We start from the raw sequence: 21,202 nt of genomic DNA on the forward strand, positions 1-21,202 counted from the left end.
AACATTGCTCTGGGGTCTCATTTATAACACCATGCATTTAAAAGTGACTGTACGTCAGAATAAATGTGATTGTTAGATGATTAAAAGTGCTTGAGTCAATATTTAGATTAAATATTTTTAGTTTACTTACAGCTGTGCACATTCTCCCGTCACCTTTTGCATGGGAAGTGGTGTTTCCATCCTGGTTTAGTGCGTACACATTTCTAAATGAGACCCATGGACATTTCTATGTACACTGTAAAAAAAAATGCAATGACAAAACGTCAACACAACAATTACTTTGATGTATATTCAACTTATATATTAAGTCAATCAATATTTCAGCAATTTGTTTTGGTTATACCAAGTTTAACTCACATTTTAGTCAGAATTGTAGCTCTTTCATTCCTGTATTGCAATATGCCAGATGATGTGGACATCTTTCTCGTAATTACCCATCCAAACTTTAGTCACTACATTGCCCTACTCAGATCCATTAGTATCTGGATGCAGGCTTGATGATGCAAGCTAAGACTGCATATCTCAGTGTTAGTTAACAGGTACAGACTGCATTTGAACTGCGAGTTAAGCCTGAAAATAATAAAATAGCCTAACCATAGCAAAACAGTTCAGCAAATGCAATAAAAATATGATATAGAAAATTAAATGGTATAGAAATGGAGTTACCCTAGTAGTAAAGAATTCTGGCTCAGATTTGGCACAGCAGGCATTCATCAGGCACTGGCATACAGCATGTGGGCCAAACATGGCCCGGGTTTGGCAGAGGTGGCGCCGTCTTTAAGGCAGCACACAAGATTTGGGCCAGATGTAAAATGTAGTATTTGGCCCAGATTTTAAAAATTGATATGTGGGCCGCATGAGTTTGGTCAGTCTTGACCCACATTTAAAATACATTAAAACAATTTTTGATTAAAGAAAATAAATTCTGGTCACTTTGAGAAAAAGCGTGCCTATAGTGTGCCAAAAGTGCAACACTTCATGGGTTTATCAATTTCATTGCAATCGTGACACACCAACCTATCTGGCCCAGTTTTGAGTTATTAACTTTGCTGAGACTTTGTCCAGATATAATCCGTGTTTGGGCCTTGACTGAAAGTTAGATTTGGTCCAGTCATCTACCGTAATTCACTGCGACATTTATTTAATGATAAAATATAAAACCTGAATAGCGGAAACCATAGCTGTCAAACCTCCCAGGATTCTCCTGTATTTTACAATTCTATCCTGCTATCATCCCGCAAAAATACTTTCCCATATTTCTCCCATATTTTTAATCTTTCTATGAAGGGTGGCAATAATAATTAAAGAGCCGATCATCCCTATATGCAATCCATACCGCCGAACCACCAGGGGACACCCCTTGCTCTTAAATGCGAATCTGATCTGTGCTATTATTTTATTTAGGCATGAAAACACTTTGAAGTAAATATAGAAACTATTGGATTCATTTCCTTTCCATTAGAGTAAATACAGTAGACGCTGTTTCCCAAACAGATTCTGTACATGCGATTTGAAGCAGAGTGAACGTGGACATAGTGAAAATGAGCATAAAAAGTTAGCATTCCTTATATTTACATCCCAATGTTGACAGGTATGCACAAAAACAAAGAACAGAAGCTTAAACACACAATCTGACAACAACTGATTCTGAAACCACAGGAAAGGCACAATCCACACAAGGAATAACAACAGATACAGATACCCATCATGGGTGAATAAACCAGCCAAGAAACTAAAAGCATGGCCGCAAACTGGAACAGGAAAACAAACTGCATGTCTACATATAAAAAAGGGAACACGTTCTTAGTGTTTATCGTAAAGTACTCAGTGATATCTTTTCACCAACTTCTGAAAATTAATTAATTAAAGTTGCAATGAATCAATACTGACAGTAATCAGGTGTATTCACAATATGAAACTGGCTTCATGGATTGGGGAATAAGGGGGCAAATACTTTTTCACGCAGGCTTACAGTTAGAATTGGATGACTTTTAGCTTCAGTATGTCCTTTTATTATTTAAAATGACCTTTTGGTTCAACCCAGGCTGCTTTTCCTTTAGTGTTAGACTTTGTTTTCATTTTGTAAACATTTACAGAGTATCATTTTGCATTGGGTAAACACTTTTTTACTGCACTACAGCTAAAACTTGACCAAATACTTCCCGGTTTCAATGCTTATTTCATTTTAAAGAGAGAATTCAACGTATATATATACATTTCTTTACAAACAATTTATTATATTTTGTGCTTAAAAGTCCCGAATTGCATGTTGTATCCTCCAGTGTTGGTTTCTGCACTGCTGAATGAAAATGTTATTTTCATAGTCTCCTGTCTGTTTGGTGCTGATCTCCAGACAGCGCTTGGTGTCTCTGTTCTGTATGGCCTGTCCCTGAAAACAAACAAGAGTAACAACAGGCCTTTCATGCAATGTTTAGACTGTGGTACACCACAGTATCCTATCAGTGTTTTATAATTAGTTCACCTGTTTGAAGTCCCAGTACATGTGTTTTGGTTTCTCTGTGTCTGAACACCAGGAAAACTCTGGAAACCGTCCCGATCCTGGATCAGCTAGACAGCGGTTTCGGCTGTGTAAAAGAGACTGAAGTGGACCGACAAATATCTCTCCACTTGTTGTATAGAAAAATTGCTGTGTGAAGACAAACTAAAGTGTGTCAAATGTTCATCAAATATACATCTGAGAAATGAAGAAAAGCGATTACCTGTGAGGTTAAAAAATGGCATGGATATAAAATGGGAGTGTTCTCCTCTGACGGCCCTTTGTCCAAACATAGACTTGTTTGCAGATCATTAATCAGCTGTGGGTGGGAGATAACAAGAACATTATTTTAAACCATCAAACCCTTCATCATTTTTCTTGATTCATAGTAAACCACGTGTCACTCACCGCTCCATAACCAAGCAAATCATCCATGGGGTTTAACAAATTATAGACATTTTCCAGATACCATTTAAACGGTTTGCAGTTCAGCCTCTCTCTCAGTTTCTTTCTCTCTGATAAGTCACCAATGTCTATCCCATGATTCTGTGGAAAGGGGGAGGACAGATACAGCACAATCTGCAATTGACCCTCAAAACATATCATTAAACTTGTCAGCTATCTTTAGGGTTCTCAAAATTCCCCCAAATTTTTTGCCCTCTCCGTTGTCGCCTCTGGCTTGCATGGGTCAGGATCGGTAGAGCTACGCATAGATGAATTTGCTCTTCAGTGTTTGGACTCTCAGTAATGATTTTAAACCACACTGAACTGAGCTAAACTGAACTGAACTTAAACACTAAAAAACTGAACTACCCTGATCCAGTTACTATGACCATTTATGTGAAGCTGCTTTGACACAATCTACATTGTAAAAGCGCTATACAAATAAAGCTGAATTGAATCAAAATGAACATAGAAGAATCATTACATTAAGATACTATTTACACTAGTCTATTTTTGCTTTAAAAAATAAAGTGTACACCTGGCGTCAACACTACACAGACACCTTTGACCGAGAGGGGTCTGGCTGCAGACTCGGTGCAGTCCAATCTAAGCTGCATCCAATGCCTTTTAATGCGCTCACCAAACTCCATCCCTAACCCTACCCGTAACAGTGACGTCACTCACTCCGCTGAGTGCATTATGATGCAATCTCAGCTTGGATCATAAAGCCTGCATCCAGATACTATTGATTACACCTGCAAAAACAGAGCATTTAGTAAACTCTGCAGCAAGGGCATAGAAGTATAATGGATGGAGGTGACTTGTCCCCAGCAATATAAAACAAATATTTAACGGATGATTTTCACATTTAAGGGGTTTCTCAGCAGTGGAAATCATCATAGTTCATGGAAAAGTACAACAAATAATTCTTATACAAGCCTATTTGCTCAAATAATAAAAGAAAAATTCCACAATGGTTTTATCAAGACTTTCAGACAGAGAAAAATAATAGTGTGAGACTGATAACAGCAGACAGAAGTGAGAATAATGTCAGATTTACTGTCTTCCTCCAACAGACACTGCATTAGAAACACCTCTCATAAGCGGTCATTTGTTTTTGTTTTCAAAATTTGATGCGAAGATGATATAAGACAAACATAAATATACATTTTAACATTTGAATATTAAAAACTTTCAAGGATTTAAGATGCTGGAGACTGGTAAATGCATCATAACAGTCTTGTGAAATGGGTCCATTGTCCCCACCAATAATTAAATCCCCTCACCTTCAAAACTCAGGTTTGATGTGGGTGGTTTGAAAAATCAGGATGACAGGAAAAAAGGTAAGTGGACATAAGGAACCACTTTTCAAAAAATGTGTACAGTAAGTGACTTAATGTCAAGTCCGCTACTGAAGGAGTCTGTCATATTAATGGTACTTAGGGTTGTGCAATTAATCGAAAGTCAGTTTTGATTTCGATTTTGGTAGGTGATTTTGATTTATAGGTATTCAGCAATCTCAAGAGCAAATCTACGCCCATGTGCCCCATTTTAGTCTGAAAACGTGGGGGGTTCTGTTTCAGTATTGATCACAGGTGTCAAACTCAGTTCCTGAAGGGGCCGCAGCTCTGCACAGTTTAGCTTTAACCCTAATTTAACACATCTGAGCAAACTAATCGAGTCCATCAGGCTTGTTTTAAACCTCCAGGTAAGTGTATTGAAGCAGGGTTGGAACTAAAGTGTGCAAGGCTGCGGCCCTCCAGAAACTGAATTTGACAACCCTGGTCTAGATAAATTGAAAAAGAAACTTTTGAAAACAGAGGTGCAGTCATCCCCAATTACTCTCTGATTGGTCTGCAGGACTATTGCTGTCATTCCCTGATTTGTCAACATCCTCTCATATGGCTATTACACAACAGGTAGACTGCAAGGACACAACGGATGCCAGCAAAAATGAATAAATAAATCAAATACAAAATATATATGCATGTCCAGTGAATATATACAGGTCATGCGCTTTAGGTTGAGTTTTTTTTATTGTGGATGGAGATCGATTTTCTGAAAGCCAATCAAAATGCCTGTCTGATAAGAATTTTCATTTCTGAAATGAGCATTTGAACTCGAAACACACTAGTGTACATGGCACCCAAGACTCCTACTGACAGTCTTGATGATGAAGAATTTGTGAGGATGAATCTATTCATTAGATATACCTGCATGGGAAGCCCCCAAGCCATGTAGACATTTTTCTTGTACTCGTCCATCCAAACTTCGGCCACTCTGAGGGCGTTTCTCTTCATGACGTTACTCAGGTCGGGCATGTAGGGTTTGTGCGCTCTTTCAATGTGTGCGATTTTGGAGCAGGGCACAACCTCTATACTCCCTCCACACAGCCACACCTGAGCCAAAACACATCCAAAAGTCAACAATGAGCAACAACACCATTGTTCAACATGTAAATATAGTAAAATGATGAACGCTTCAGTATGATGATGAATTACCCGTATTCCCAATTCAACATTCTCTCCTCCGTACACCTGCATCCCTTCATCCAGAGTCCCGATCTCACCGAAGAACAGACGATCCACCACTAGTATTCCCATTACAGAGGGACTCCTGGAGAACAGGCAGAGAGGACAGATCTTGGTTTGGTTTTTCCAGTTTGAACAGCAAGTCAAAGCAAAATGTGATGTAAATGGAATTTGAGGGTTCCTGTCCAACAACAATGTCCATTTCTATATTTATGAGAAGGGTCTGGCTGCAGAATGAGAGCACTCAGACATGCACTCTCGAGAACTTCTACACCTAACCCCGCCCCTCACCCAACACCTCTCTATTGCTCGATTGAGTGCATGTGTCTTACCATGCATGTGCAAATCTATAGCCACTATTGAAATGTGTTGCTATTTTCAAACTGGTTAAGTGTGAGCTAATGAATTCAGACTCAGTGCTGTAAATGATGAACTGGAACAATGATGAACTGGATGAATTGCCTCTCTGAATATCACACTAACTATTCAAAAAAAAAAAAAAAAAAAAAACTAATACTACCAATACTTCCCCTTCTTAGACTTTACAGACCTGAAACTTGCCTATAGCACTTATTCATTGTTGCTCTTGCTTGTGTAAATTGCTTCCTTGTCCTCATTTGTAAGTCGCTTTGGATAAAAGCGTCTGCTAAATGACTAAATGTAAATGTAAATGTAAACAAGCCTGTTCACTTTTTAATGTTTCATGAACTAAGTGAGTGCATGCTAGCAACTTTTTCAAAGCTAAATCAATGAACAGGACACTCTATAGGCACACGTCCACCATTGTAAACCCTTAAATGCTCAAGAAGTGTGCCATTGGAAACTGGGCCACGTACTACAGCCAGATCAAAACGTCTACAATGCCGAAATGCTTATTTAAATACATTTCTTAACATATGCATATCAAAGCAGTTCAGTTTATTTTGTTCATGATCTTTTTTGTGGTCTCCAATGAAAAGGCAGATGAACATGAAATACAAAAGCAGCAATGCACACTCACTTTCCCGGCAGCGAAGGGTCGTTTTGATCGTACCACTTCTTCGGGAATGTCACATACATACACCAGAGAGCCCAGTCAAAACCATGAGCAGAGGCAATGTATTTAGTCACCTCCAGATCATCATAATTAATTTTATCAAACACAGGACTCAAGACTAGCGTGCGATCAGCCTGGATGCGTGCAAGTAGAGGCTCCGCCCTGAAAAAAAAAGCAAATAGTTCTCAAGAAATTATATTTCATTTCATCTTATAGTCATTCTGTTTGTTCAGTTGTCCCATTAAAATATCGTATATCTAGCTGATTAAATATTTATTTTAACTCGGCTGAGCAGTTTCACACCATTTGACATGGACCTCAATGTGGGCGTCCAGAATGGCGACCACGTCGCCGCTGGCAGCCTTCCAGCCTGAGATCCGGGCCTGCGAGAGGCCTTTCTGTTCTGCATGGGTCACCATCTTCACCAGGCCTGGGTGCTTCTCATTGATGGAGCTGATGTAAACATGCAGCTGCGTCTGCAGATCCTCTGTGGAAGACAGATTTCAGGAAGCATCAGCTCACGATGTGCACAATCTGCATGAATGTCTGAGAGGAACACACCGTTAGTGCTGTGGTCGTCCACCAGTATGATCTCTTTCAGCAGATGAGCTGGAGTTCTGTTGATGATGCTGTAAACGGCTCTCTGAATGACAGACAGAGCCTCGTCCAGATAAATCAGCACCACACTGACGGTGGGCAGATGGGGAGGATATTCACGCTCAGCGCATCTGCAAAAATCACCAATGCAAAATGAATGAATGTTGACGTTGAATGCATTTGATAAAGCAGTGAAGCTGACCTGTGGTCTCGAGTGTCCGGCAGCTCTCGGTCCAGAGGCAGTCGGTCACTGAGGAAAGCGTTATATCCATATTTCTGAAAGAGATCCTCAGCTTTCCTCTGCTCATCCTCTGAAAGCTCCACACTCCATCTCTTGAAGAGGTATGAATCTGGGAATAGTTTCTTTGCTGGTTTCTTCTCATTTTTTACATTGAGCCGTGTCTCTTCTGCAAAAAGTTCAGTGTTCTGTTAGTAAAATGTATATATTTATGTTACACAACATATCAAAAATGGTTGTTATTGCAATATTAGTATATGGATTTTCCATATCACAGAGAAAATCAATAAATTAAGGTAATTTAAATGCCAAGCATTTGTGTGCTGCATGGATAGGTTGTTTATCCATATCGGATCAATCATATGGGGCCTTTATAATCTTGATCCTTATTATTCTGGTTGGTGCCGTTAGGTGAACCTAGAGCTGAAAACAATGTAGCAATGCAAGAAGACAAGAGAGCAAAATGGCAACAGCCAACAAGAGGTTTTCAGTCATCCATTGTTTTTTAAACTCAAACGTTTTGCACCGTGACATCCTTTTTAGATCAGTTATCCCAGAAAAAGTCGATTATTAGTTATTTAAGTATAACCATCACATAAATAAAATATATTTTTTATATTGCTGATTAAATAGCATTCTCAAGTTAGTTAGTATGAAATTTAGTAATTGCAACACTCCAAAACAATTTAGCATATTGCATATTTTCCAGCCCTAGTTTTCTTAAGTTATGCATTGTACCAATAAGACTGATGGAAAGTCATTTAGGATCATTCAATTTAAATCAATGACAATATATTCTAAAACTCCTCCAGAAGACACCCTAAAACATTTCCTGAATAAAAACGTTTTGTAATACCACGTAAAAATATATATTCTATCCAAAAATATTTTGTTTTGGGAATAAAAATGGTTATAGCTTTTTATTCTGTTATATTACTGCTCACATTTACATACATCTGTTCATATATCTATTTGAAAATCCTTGTCTAATAACTTAAAAGTTAAAGGGGACCTATTATGCCCCTTTTTTATAAGCTGTAAAGTAAGTCTCTGATGCCCCTAGAGTGTGTGTGTGAAGTTATACCACAATACCACACCAAGTAAGTTTTGAAACTCTTTGAATCTGCCCCGTTTAAGCCTTAATCCTAATCGTGGTGCTTTGGTGACTGTTGCTTTAAATTTAAATGAGATTGTCCTCTTTACAGAAGAGGGCGGAGCTACAAATGCCTGTGTGTCACCATAGTGGCAGGTTCAAAAACAAGACTGACTTTTTATGCTAATGAGGAAGAGATCATCTCTAATGGGCGGGGCTTTCCCCCTCTGATGACACGTACAATTGGGAGAATGTCAATCAAAGCGTTTCTGCAGACACTATATAATTAATAGATTTTTAGTATTAAAAGCTAGTTATATTCACAGACTGCTGCCACACAAGTGTGTTTAAACCCCTTATATAAATTATTTTAGCATAATTATTTTTGCCTAATATAGTCACCTAGACCATGTTAAGCAGTTGGATTTAATGTTGATTTCACAAAAGAAGATATTTTCAACAATGTTGGTCACACAGATTTGTAATAGCATAATGGTGTATAGTATACTTGGAAATGTTTTGTTCAGTACAAATTCTCACTAAATTACTAGTTTATTTTCAGACTATTATTAAGATATTGACTGTTTATTAGTACTTATAAAGCAAAGCACATATTCTGCATCATCTTTTTTTACATCCACAGTACTACCCAATGCCTACACTTAACTAACTTTATAACAAATAATAAGCAGCAAATAAAAAGATTATTTAGGCTAAATAATGGTTTAATAATAACAATAACTGTACCTTAAATTAATATGACATTTTTGTAACTTAAAGAAAAAGGTCAATTTTGGTTTATCAGAAATTGTAAAGAGTATCATTCATTCATTTTCTTTTCGGCTTAGTCCCTTTATTAATCCGGGGTCGCCACAGCAGAATGAACCACTAATTGTAAAGAGTAACATACAAAATAACAAACAGAAGTAAATAATAATAGATATCAGCAACTCACCCACAGCGATCAAATGAGCCTCCAGTTTGTCCAGCTTGTGGAGCAGAAGAGAGCTGTGCAGTGACAAGTTCTGCTGGACCTGCTGAAGTTTCTCCTCTTGCGTTTTTATCTCCCATTTCACAGAGCTCAAATAGAGAAAAACCACAGCGACAGACAAGGCTGGAAACAAACTCTTTGCAAAGCTTATCCTCATGATGATCAATAATTTAATAGAGAAACAAGCAAATTAAATGAAATAAATCAGAGAAAGTTTGTTTTCTGTGCATCTTCAAGTGCCAGCTACTCTGCAAGACTTCACTGAATTATGTTATCGCTCTTGTTTGTTGAGTGCTTCGGGTTTGTGCAAACTTTGTCACTCCAGCATGATTGCATATATTTTTAGGAAATGATTAGGGGGGAGGAGACCAGGACACTGAATCCTGTTCAGAATGGTAGTTTAACACTATATACAGCTTTTCACTATATTATTGATAACAATAAAAACAACAACAGTTAGTGATAATACATACACTTACCTTTCTTAAATTTAAAGCTATCATTTAGTAACCCAAACTTAGACTGCAGGCTGAAAAGTATTGTGTAGAAGCAAACTTAAAATGTACATTCATTCAGTTTCCTTCAGCTTAATCCCTTATTTATTATAGGTCGCCCCAGTGGAACGAACTACCAACAGTATGTTTTAATCCAGCTGCAACCCAGTGCTGGGAATTTAAAATATACAGACACATTTTAAATCAGCCTAAACAAATGATTACTAGAGGTGTTTGTTTATACCAATGATAATTTGCTTTGACAAGACGGTTTATTCGAAAGCTCCAGCTATACTTACAGATAATTTGTTGATCTGATAAAGGCACTTCCTTGAGTTTTCAGCAATTCTGCGGTTATCACTGGTCCTGCCACATGCATCGCTTTTTAATTTAATGACATTTTAAAATTCACAAGAGACAAGTGAAGTTTCATGAACTAATTCTGAGAGGAGCACGTGATACGATTGAGCACGGCTGGCTGCTCATCTGTAATCAGAAAGAATCCAATCAGAATGATCCTAGTTTACAATGAATGGATTGTTTTCTCCCTACTGCTCTATCTACGTTTTGGAGGAATCCCCCCTTCCACCATATCTCCTCCTTTTCCTCCCTTTTCCAAGGGGGAGCTCTCGAGACCTACCTGATCTCGAATCCCCTTATTTGCTTATTGACCGGGGCATCTCCGAGCTCAGGGTTCTCTCCTGGGACAGCATGCCAAACCTGCTATAAACGCTAAGCATATCTAAGTGGGAACTGTTAAAATAGCTGTGATTTATATAGTAGAAAACACTGCAGATACAAGATCATCACCTACACATATCTAATATCATCTACAGATAATAAAGTAAATGACAAGAGAGTAATTTGTAATGAATCATTTCTGACTGCACCGTTTCTTTAATAAACCTTGATAATATAGGACAACATTTCCCCAAGTGGGCGAGCAGAAATAGAAGAGGCAACTATAAAAACATGAACCAACCTCTATAAATGTAACACTACTTCAGAGCAAAGCATCTACTTTAATGGCTGTGTGTCTATGTAAGTTGTAGAATTAAAGCAGGGAAAAGAGCCGGATAGTTAGGCAGCCAAACACAGTTAAAAGTATACATCCCTGTTTATTCTGTTTTTCAAATATTTATTTATGCTTGAGGAAGGGAATTTGCATTCAGCACATTTGCATGGAGTTTTACTTCGAAAAAAACGTACGCTGACACATATTTACCCTAGTAGAATATTAAGAGATTTTTCACAGTTGAGTTCCAACACACTTGTAGGGTTCTAATAAACATGGGGACTCAACTAGTTTGATTAGGTGTGTTTAATTATGGTTAAAGCGAAACCGTGCAAACGCTGAGGCCCTCCAGAAACACGTGATGTAGACTATATAGACCATTTCAATGCGGTCATGTCATTGGCCCATGAACATTCCCTGCTTATCAGTTATATAAGTTATATTCCCTGCTGTTATCAAACTATTTTCAATTCAACCATAACTTCACGTTAAAACGGCTGTCATAACATTATTTATCAATATGTGGCTCTTTTTGGATTCTCGGAAGCTATGGAAATTACAAATGTAAACCAGGAAATCCGTTGGGACCATGCATTGTTTTTATTTACATCCCTCAAAAAGGTCTATACCACGGGTGTCAAACTCAGTTCCAAAAGGGCCGCAGCTCTGCACAGTTTAGTTCCAACCCTAATTAAACACACCTGATCAAACTAATTGAGTCCTTCAGGCTTGTTTGAAACCTACAGGTAAGCGTGTTGGAGCAGGGTTGGAACTAAACTGTGCAGGGCTTCGGCCCTCCAGGAATTGAGTTTGACACCCCTGCTCTATACAATATCTAGACAAGCACTGGGTTCCATTCGGAAGGGCTCATCCCTATGCCCTAATCCAGGGATGTCCAAACTCCGTCCAGGAGGGCCAGGGTCCTGCTGAGTTTAGCTCCAACTTCCTTCAACACACCTGCCTGGAATTTTCTAGTATATCTAAGAGCTTGATTAGCTGGTTAAGGTGCGTTTGATTAGGGTTGGAGCTAAACTCTCCAGGACACTGTGTGGACACCCCCCTGCCCTAATCCCTTCAGATGGTCCCTCTGTTGAGATTAGAGCATAGGGATGAGTCCTTCTGAATTGTGTGCACTGTGCGAGACCAATCGCCTTCCTTGCTTGAAGGATCATGGCCCGAAGTGTACATACGTTGTATTTTTTAAACTGCTTCATTCTGAAAGGCCCTTCCAAGTGGCCAGTTTTGAGCACTTTGGTTTGACATTTCAATATGGCGGACATTATTTATTTATTTATTTTTAAACTCTGAAGTGCCTTTTGGAGGGCGACATTTGCCATTTGGAAAACGCCATAAGTTTCTTGGCTATATCAGGAGTATGGGTATGACCATATCAAATTGTGTTGTAATAAATTGCTTACACTTTGATCAAAATGTTTTGTTACTCAAACCTTTAAGACACTAAATGTCCAATGGATTTAATGTCATAATTGGATGTTCATGGCTCATTGATGTTGGTTAATAACAGTCACATGACATGGAAGCACTTCTGCTTGTACTGTAATTCAACATCATTATTAATTCTGTCCCTAAAGTGTCATTCTGGAAAGTTTCTCCAGCATTTCAAATAAACAACATATACCTTGCAGTTCATAAGTCCTTAATTACATGTTGTATCCTCCAGTGTTGGTTTCTGCACTCCTGAATGAAAACGTTATTTTTATAGTCTCCTGTCTGTTTGGGGCTGATCTCCAGACAGCGCTTGGTGTCTCTGTTCTGTATGGCCTGTCCCTGAAAGCAAAAATAAGACCAGTTTTCTAGCCACATTTTATATACCACAGTGTCCAGCACAGGGATTTACTCATTAGTTCACCTGTTTGAAGTCCCAGTACATGTGTTTTGGTTTCTCTGTGTCTGAACACCAGGAAAACTCTGGAAACCGGCCCGATCCTGGATCAGCTAGACAGCGGTTTCGGCTGTGTAAAAGTGGCTGAAGGGGACCGACTAATATCTCTCCACTTGTTGTATAGAAAAACACCTGTGTGGGGACAAACTAAAGTGTGTCAAATGTTCATCAAATATACATTTTAGAAATTAACTGAAGCGATTACCTGTGAGGTTAAAAAATGGCATGGATATAAAATGGGAGTGTTCTCCTCTGACGGCCCTTTGTCCAAACATAGACTTGTTTGCAGATCATTAATCAGCTGTGGGTGGGAGATAAAGGCCTCATGTTGAAATTGTCACACCATTCATTCATTTCCTGCACTCAGTTGATTCATAGTAAGCCGCGTGTCACTCACCGCTCCATAACCAAGCAAATCATCCATAGGATTTAACTCAGTATAGACATTTTCCAGATACCATTTGAACGGTTTGCAGTTCAGTCTCTCTCTCAGTTTCTTTCTCTCTGATAAGTCACCAATGTCTATCCCATGATTCTGTGGGAAACAGGGAGGACAGATAGAAATGATCATTTACTGACTATAAATCATCAGAAACCAAGAGAAATGAACTTTAAATATCATCACTGATACGGCCCGAGTGCTCCTGTCTGATGTTATCCACTAGATGGAGGTGTCAAAGTCAGTTCCTGGAGGGGCCGTAGCTCACAGTTTAGTTCTAACCCTGCTTCAACAGACTAACCTGGAGGTTTAAAACAATCTTGGAGGGCTCAATTAGCTTGATCAGGTCTGTTTAATCAGGGTTAAAGCTAAACTATGCAGAGCTGCGGCCCTCCAGAAACTGAGTTTGACACGTGTGCGCTAGATGGAGGTGTTCATTGAGAGTGTTTTGAACTGCTGTTGTTTTGCCATGATGGCGATTGAACTAGGAGCGGAGTGTTGCTTGAGATGTGCGTCCATATAAAGACCAGGAGATTTGGATTCTGGGTGTTTATCCTTTCCTCGTCATCTTTGGAGTTTTTGTTTCTTTCCTTAATTTTTGTGTATCATTTCAATAAATGTTTGATAAAATATATTGAAATTAAGGGTGACACGGTGGCTCAATGGTTATTACTGACACCTTACAGCAAAAAGGTCGCTGGTTCGAGTCCCGGCTGGGTCAGAGTGCTTTTCTGTGTGGAGTTTGTTGCCGTAGGTTTCCTCCAGGTGTTTTGGTTTCCTCCACAGTCCAAAGACAAGTGAATTGAATAAACTAAATTGGACGTAGTGTATGAGTGTGTGCAGGGGCGGGCTGGGACAGCATTTTCAACTGGGAAAACTTAATGAAGGTCAGGCCAAATAGAAAACCGATGTGTATGTCTGTGTGTGTGTGGGGGGGGGGGGTGTTTGGATTGGGGAGCTTACGAAAATTGGGGGTTTGGGGGGCAGGCCACCAGGAAATGTCCGCCCCTGAGTATGTGTGTGTGTGTGCATGAGTGTGTATGGGTGTTTCCCAGTACTGAGTTGCAGATGGAAGGGCATTCGCTGTGTAAAAACATATCCTGGACAAATTAGTGGTTCATTCCGCTGTGGCGACTCCTACTTAATAAAGGGACTACGCTGATCAAAAATGAATGAGTATTTTGAAATTGATTTGATTTTCTGGTTTGGATCTTTATTTGGTTTTGTTACTTCACTTTTCAGCCAGGAGGTTGTAAAAATTACATACACATGAAAACAAAATGATTAGCGCCTCTATGAAAATGTAATTCTACTTCAAATATGTGATGATTTGCAAAGCAATGAAATGTTCACAGTATTTCCAATATCTTTAAGAATATTTATTTTTAATATTAGTTTTATTTCTTTTAGTTTGCATGCAATAAAAGCAGTTTTAATCCTGAACCTAACCATAATCCTTTCAAAAATATATTTTAGGGTCAAAATTATTAGCCCCCTTATTAATTTACTTGTCAATTGGCTAAAAAACAAACCACTGCGGTCCAATGGCTTGCCTAATTAACCTAGTAAAACCTTTAAATGTCACTTTAAGCTGAAAACTAGCATCTTGCAAAATAGCGCATTTAAATATTATGTGCTGTCATCATGGTGAGGATAAAAGAAACTATTTTTAGCTTTATTTTTAGTTATTTAGATTTAGATTTATTTCTCCTCCCTTAAACATCACTTATTGAAAATATTTGAAATATAATTATAATATCAGAGCAGGACTTATAATTTTGCCTTCAAATGTATATATCCGCAAGTCAACAAAAACATGTAGGCTAGATATACCTCTAAGGGAATCCCCCAAGCCATGTAGACATTTTTCTTGTACTCGTCCATCCAAACTTCGGCCACTCTGAGGGCGTTTCTCTTCATGACGTTACTCAGGTCGGGCATGTAGGGTTTGTGCGCTCTTTCAATGTGTGCGATTTTGGAGCAGGGCACAACCTCTATACTCCCTCCACACAGCCACACCTGAGCCAAAACACATCCAAAAGTCAACAATGAGCAACAACACCATTGTTCAACATGTAAATATAGTAAAATGATGAACGCTTCAGTATGATGATGAATTACCCGTATTCCCAATTCAACATTCTCTCCTCCGTACACCTGCATCCCTTCATCCAGAGTCCCGATCTCACCGAAGAACAGACGATCCACCACTAGTATTCCCATTACAGATGGACTCCTGTACAGATCAGTTACACTTTCAGATTTTAGAATAAATTATTTAACTAATATTCAACAACGCACACTCACTTTCCCGGCAGCGAAGGGTCGTTTCGATTGTACCACTTCTTCGGGAATGTCACATACATACACCAGAGAGCCCAGTCAAAACCATGAGCAGAGGCGAAATACTTAGTCACCTCCAGATCATCATAATTAATTTTATCAAACACAGGACTCAAGACTAGCGTGCGATCAGCCTGGATGCGTGCAAGTAGAGGCTCCGCCCTGAAAGTGAGAAAGTAAAAGCATTGATCAAACACATTATACTTTCATTATGCGTTTATATCTATGATTGATGCTCCTTATTATAGCATTAATTTGAATCAACTGGAAAGTAAAATAAAATCAAAACAGTAGACGAGAAACATTAAAACGACCTATTACGCCCCTTTTAACAAGATGTAAAATAGGTGTCCGATGTCCCTAGAGTGTGTATGTGAAGGTTCAGCTCAAAATACCACACAAATAATGTTTTTAAAACCGTCCCCTTTAGGATTTGATCCTAATTGTGGCGTTTTGGCGACTGTTGCTTTAAATTCAAATAAGATTGTGCTCTTTTCAAAAGAGGGCGGGGCTACAAATGCCAGTGTGTCAGCATAGTGGCAGATTAAAAAACAAGACTGATGTCATATGCTAATAAGGGAGAGATGATAATTAATGGGCGGGGCTTTCCTCCTCTGATGACACGCACAAAAGGAGACTATCAATCAAAGTGTTTCTGCAGACTCTAGATTGCTTTAGATTTGCCGGATTCAAACCAATGGCGTGAACCATTATAGGGGTGGTCAAATGTATATTGAAGTTACCTGTTGTTTTAATTATTACAATTATTTAAGATACAGATCAGAGCAAATGATTTCTTATCTATTAAAGCGCAGACCCAGCCATTGATCTTGTATTGATGTACTTCAGGGGAGATCAAGCGTTAATTAGGGAGGTCAGACCACCACAACCCCCCATGTAATTCAATCCTAGCTCTTTTCCTTTCACATTTCTGCCTGAAACTGGTATTCTATGTCCTCTAGTACAGTGGTTCTCAAAGTGGGGGTCGGGACCCCCCCGAGGGGTCGCGGGGCAATGAAGGGGGGGTCGCCTGGTGATTTTCAAAAATCTATTTATTTTTATTAAACCATAAGAATTAACATATTTTATCCATAACTATACTGAAAATAAAAATAGTCGTTTATAGTTACTATATACTATATAGTTACTATAGTAGCTTATAGTTACTAGTTCTATTAGATTGCGACCCCTGGGGTAAATACATTATATTAAAGGCAGCAATAGCGTCAGATGCATTTTGATTTTATAACATCAGGTTATACTTTCTGGCACATTTAAAGCACTGACACAAATTTAATTGGTGTGTCTGCGTCATTGCATGCAAGGTTTCTGTATTTATAACCACCTCAGAGGATATTGGGGTCGCGAGTCACTGGCATTGTTATTTTGGGGGTCGCGGGCTGAAAAGTTTGGGAACCCCTGATCTAGTACTGTAACTTCACCTTTACCCTTTAACTTTACTGAAGCTCCACCAGCTCCATCATGGCTATCTATTCCTTTGGTTCTATTGGGTGCCTCCATCTTGGCTCAACTTTACCCTGAAATTATCATTTCGTCCACCAGCTTGTCATTTCTGTAGCAGACTTACTACAATCTTCAACTTTTTAAATATTTACTGTAACTTTTCATTCTATTAGTTCTTTGTTCAACTTGTTTGGGATGTTTATTTTGTATTGTTTCCTGTTTCTAAGTATACTCTCTTCAACAATTATGCAATGAACGGGCTAATAAGCACAGCTAGTGTTTTTCAGCCAATGATAAACTTCCTTTATGTGATTATTTTTAATTACATAAGGTTGCTTTAACAGCATCGATGTTGTTTTGTAATTATAATACAATTAGTTAAATAGACTTAAGCATTCATAGTTGTTCAAACATAAAAAAGAGAGGTTAAAGGCATCAGGAGCAGCAGGCTAGTGCAGAAACTCCATTGAAAACACTGGGGTAAAATACATTTCCATATTTTAAAGACATGGACCATGGAGGAATGGACTTTAATGCAGTGCTTCTTGTCAGATCTGATACTCGCTTTATATTGTATATCAGTCAGGAAGTGAACATCACTGATTTTGAAAGAAATCAGACCTTAAATGTGGCGATTTTGTAATGGCAGTTCAGCGGAGGTAGCTAGGCTACTGAAAATTAGGTCCATATACCCTATCCAGCTTTGCATATCATTCACATGCCTATTAAAGCTGCAGCTGAATGCGCATCTCCTGGTCTTTTACATGAGAACAAGAGTGAGCGGCGACAATTTCAATTAAGTATACTGTCTGGTTGAGTAAACATTCATTTTGTTTGCAGACTAAAGTCGGCTGAGCAGTTTCACACCATTTGACATGGACCTCAATGTGGGCGTCCAGAATGGCGACCACGTCGCCGCTGGCAGCCTTCCAGCCTGAGATCCTGGCCTGCGAGAGGCCTTTCTGTTCTGCATGCGTCACCATCTTCACCAGGCCTGAGTGCTTCTCATTGATGGAGCTGATGTAAACATGCAGCTGCGTCTGCAGATCCTCTGTGGAAGACAGATTTCAGGAAGCATCAGCTCACGATGTGCACAATCTGCATGAATGTCTGAGAGGAACACACCGTTAGTGCTGTGGTCGTCCACCAGTATGATCTCTTTCAGCAGATGAGCTGGAGTTCTGTTGATGATGCTGTAAACGGCTCTCTGAATGACAGACAGAGCCTCGTCCAGATAAATCAGCACCACACTGACGGTGGGCAGATCGGGAGGATATTCACGCTCAGCGCATCTGCAAAAATCACCAATGCAAAATGAATGAATGTTGACGTTGAATGCATTTGATAAAGCAGTGAAGCTGACCTGTGGTCTCGAGTGTCCGGCAGCTCTCGGTCCAGAGGCAGTCGGTCACTGAGGAAAGCGTTATATCCATATTTCTGAAAGAGATCCTCAGCTTTCCTCTGCTCATCCTCTGAAAGCTCCACACTCCATCTCTTGAAGAGGTCCGAGTCTGGGAATAGCTTCTTTGCTGGTTTCTTCTCACTTTTTACCTTAAGGCGACTTTCTTCTGTAAAAAAAAGGGATAAGTGTGAGAAAAAAAAAAGTGTGATTCAACGTGACGATGCTCATTTTAAATACAGCAATTCATTTTTGTAAATCTAATTAATAAACTTAAAAAATAAGTGGCATTACATTTATAAAAAGCAACTCAAATATTAATTAATTTCATAAATTATTGCATTACCCATTATTTAGAAAACTTATATCATTATGCAATTCTAACGTTGCTTGAAATGCACTAACACTGGGTATATCTGATATATGATAGTTTTAGATTCAGTTTCAATTTGACACAAACTAAATCTGAAACTATTGACACATTATAGCTCATATTTACACATTTTTAATTATCATACCCTTATAATGATCTGAGGTGCAAATAATTTAAGAAAATAAGAAAAATAAGCAAATAAAATATATATACATACCGATAAAATATACCCCGTGCCTACTATAGTTTGGGTTTATCTAGCAAAAATTATTGTTGTTGTTTTTGTTTTGTTTTTGTTTCGTTGCTTTGTATTTGTTATTTGTTGATGTTTTCTTGTATTTGTATGATTTTTGCATATTCTAATAAAAAAAATAAAAAAAACATTTGGAGCCCTTGATGAGCACTGCTTCTTTACAATGACTCGCTTGATCCCTTGTTGTAAGTCACTTTATAAATAAAACTGAAAAATGAAGCATCTGCTAAATGACCAAACATTTCAAATAAACTTTATATATTACTTTAGAAAATGCTTAGAATGGGCGTCACGGTGGCTCAGTGGTTAGCACTGTCACCTCACAGGAAGAAAGTCGCTGGTTTGAGCCAGGGCTGGGTCAGTTTGCATTTGTGTGGAGTTTGCATGTTCTTCCCATGTTAGCGTGAGTTTCCTCCGGGTGCTGCAGTTTCCCCAACAGTCCAAAGACATGGTACAGGTGAATTGAATAAACTAAATTGGCTGTAGTGTATGAGTGTGTGAATAAAAGTGTATTGGTGTTGCTGCATAAAACATATGATTATTGTTCTTAATTACTTCATGCTGTTAAACACATTAACTAATGAAACCGTTTGTAAAGTGCAACCAAAAAATAAATAAAGTGCTTTAAGTTACACAAAACAGAAATGTTTAGGAATGACATAAAAATGAGCGAAAGATGTACCTTTCATTTTTTGGTATAACTGAAGAGTTTAGAAGCAAAAACCCCTAAACGCCGTCTGAAATGTTCTCCAAAAAATGTTACATTTAAAGTTTATGCTTAGTTATTTCTCTTAAAATGTTATGAAAAGGACTCATTTGTCACTATAAAGGTAAAACTGCTGAGCCTACATACAGGAGTCAGAGAAAAATCCAGATTTTAGAATAAAATATCGAATGTCTTTTAGAGGTAAACTCTAAACTCTAAGATAAACTCTAAACTCTTCCATTTGATTTCACATTGACTTCAAATATCTTAGAGAGTGAAATAAAACAATTATACAGAAAATTTCTGACAAGTCAGATATCAGCAACTCACCCACAGCGATCAAATGAGCCTCCAGTTTGTCCAGCTTGTGGAGCAGAAGAGAGCTGTGCAGTGACAAGTTCTGCTGGACTCGCTGAAGTTTCTCCTCTTGCGTTTTTATCTCCCATTTCACAGAGCTCAAATAGAGAAAAACCACAGCGACAGACAAAACTGGAAACAAACTCTTCACAAAGCTTATCCTCATGATGACCAGAAGCACCCAAAAACACACACAGAGTGATTAGTTTGATATCAGCTATCAGTCAATCTGCTGGACTGCCAAGGATCCATATCGTACTAACAGCTTTTCCCACTTATGTTTGCTCAGTTTTTCCCGTACTTCATCACTCTGGCTAGATCATTTTATTGTAAGGAAATGAGGGAGGAGACCAGGACACTGAATCCTGGTAGTGATGGTACTGTAGTTAAACACTGGCCACAGCTTTTAAGTTCATTAAATATTGGTACACTGAAAACTAACGATATGACAAAAAGGTGGTGACAACAAATGTTTTAATGTTATTTAAACTTATTTTAATACAATATTCTGGTTTCAACTATTTTTTTAAAGGTTATAGAAAGTTTACCCTAACCATTTTGATGTTAATATGATTAGATGTTGAAGTTGAGATGATTTAATTTAACTAAAACATATTTATAGTGTATCTGCACGCTATTATAGAATTATTTATGTATTTATATTAAGTACAAAATAGTTCTTCTTGCATAAATTCACAATTCATAGAAAAATAAACATTAATATTTAATTTATGAACATTCAAATTTATGAAATATAACCCAGAGGCTTAGTCTCCATTTTAGAGGTCGCCACAGCAAAATAAACTATTCCAGCATATGTTTTACACAGCAGAAGCCCTTCCAACTGCAACCCGGTATTGGGAAACAGCCATACACACTCATTCACACACACATACACTCAGTTAATTTAGTTAATCCAATTCACCTATAGCGCATGTCTTTGGACTGGGAGGAAACCCACACCAACATTAGGAGAACATGCAAACTCGCACAGAAACGCCAACCGGGACTCAAACCAGCGACCTTCTT

At 38.4% G+C, this 21,202-nt stretch overlaps 2 protein-coding genes across 9 annotated transcripts; both read right to left on the bottom strand.

Moving 5' to 3' along the window:
* Positions 1-1,382: 1,382 nt before the first annotated feature.
* galnt8b.2 (polypeptide N-acetylgalactosaminyltransferase 8b, tandem duplicate 2) lies at positions 1,383-12,724 on the bottom strand. Of its 7 annotated transcripts, none has more exons than XM_087247937.2 (12): positions 12,576-12,724; positions 9,392-9,516; positions 7,308-7,512; positions 7,070-7,236; positions 6,812-6,995; positions 6,473-6,670; positions 5,443-5,557; positions 5,155-5,340; positions 2,906-3,043; positions 2,721-2,816; positions 2,483-2,647; positions 1,383-2,389 (listed from the first exon to the last, which is right to left on the bottom strand). In XM_087247937.2, exons 5-12 carry the CDS (start codon positions 6,925-6,927, stop codon positions 2,249-2,251), a joined length of 1,155 nt encoding a protein of 384 aa, XP_087104063.2. In that variant the 5' UTR covers positions 6,928-6,995; positions 7,070-7,236; positions 7,308-7,512; positions 9,392-9,516; positions 12,576-12,724; the 3' UTR covers positions 1,383-2,248. The 7 variants fall into 7 exon arrangements, with proteins under 7 accessions (XP_087104063.2, XP_088506067.1, XP_087104061.2 ...); XM_088649941.1 differs by having other exon boundaries at positions 9,392-9,675; positions 9,723-12,724; XM_087247935.2 differs by lacking the exon at positions 12,576-12,724 and adding an exon at positions 10,221-11,628.
* On the bottom strand, positions 11,225-20,504 carry galnt8b.1 (polypeptide N-acetylgalactosaminyltransferase 8b, tandem duplicate 1). 2 transcript variants are annotated; one of them, XM_087247930.2, is made up of 11 exons: positions 20,147-20,504; positions 18,449-18,653; positions 18,211-18,377; positions 17,967-18,136; positions 15,586-15,783; positions 15,400-15,514; positions 15,112-15,297; positions 13,237-13,374; positions 13,045-13,140; positions 12,807-12,971; positions 11,225-12,724 (listed from the first exon to the last, which is right to left on the bottom strand). In XM_087247930.2, exons 4-11 carry the CDS (start codon positions 18,056-18,058, stop codon positions 12,584-12,586), a joined length of 1,131 nt encoding a protein of 376 aa, XP_087104056.2. In that variant the 5' UTR covers positions 18,059-18,136; positions 18,211-18,377; positions 18,449-18,653; positions 20,147-20,504; the 3' UTR covers positions 11,225-12,583. The 2 variants fall into 2 exon arrangements, with proteins under 2 accessions (XP_087104056.2, XP_087104055.2); XM_087247929.2 differs by having other exon boundaries at positions 17,953-18,136.
* Between the last annotated feature and the right edge of the window lie 698 nt (positions 20,505-21,202).

Source organism: Danio rerio, chromosome 4 (assembly GCF_052040795.2).
Source record: "Danio rerio strain M-AB ecotype USA chromosome 4, GRCz13ab, whole genome shotgun sequence".
NCBI classification, from domain to species: Eukaryota; Metazoa; Chordata; class Actinopteri; order Cypriniformes; family Danionidae; genus Danio; species Danio rerio.

Coding starts and splice junctions, on each gene's coding strand:
- galnt8b.2 (XM_087247935.2), bottom strand. CDS start 10,300: ATGCATGTGGCAGGACCAGTGATAACCGCAGAATTGCTGAAAACTCAA. Junction 7,237..7,307: donor CCGGACACTCGAGACCACAG/GTCAGCTTCACT, acceptor TGATTTTTGCAG/ATGCGCTGAGCGTGAATATC. Junction 6,671..6,811: donor ATTGAGGTCCATGTCAAATG/GTGTGAAACTGC, acceptor TTTTTTTTTCAG/GGCGGAGCCTCTACTTGCAC.
- galnt8b.1 (XM_087247929.2), bottom strand. CDS start 20,339: ATGAGGATAAGCTTTGTGAAGAGTTTGTTTCCAGTTTTGTCTGTCGCT. Junction 15,298..15,399: donor ATGTTGAATTGGGAATACGG/GTAATTCATCAT, acceptor GTTTTGGCTCAG/GTGTGGCTGTGTGGAGGGAG. Junction 13,141..13,236: donor ATTTGCTTGGTTATGGAGCG/GTGAGTGACACG, acceptor TCCCACCCACAG/CTGATTAATGATCTGCAAAC.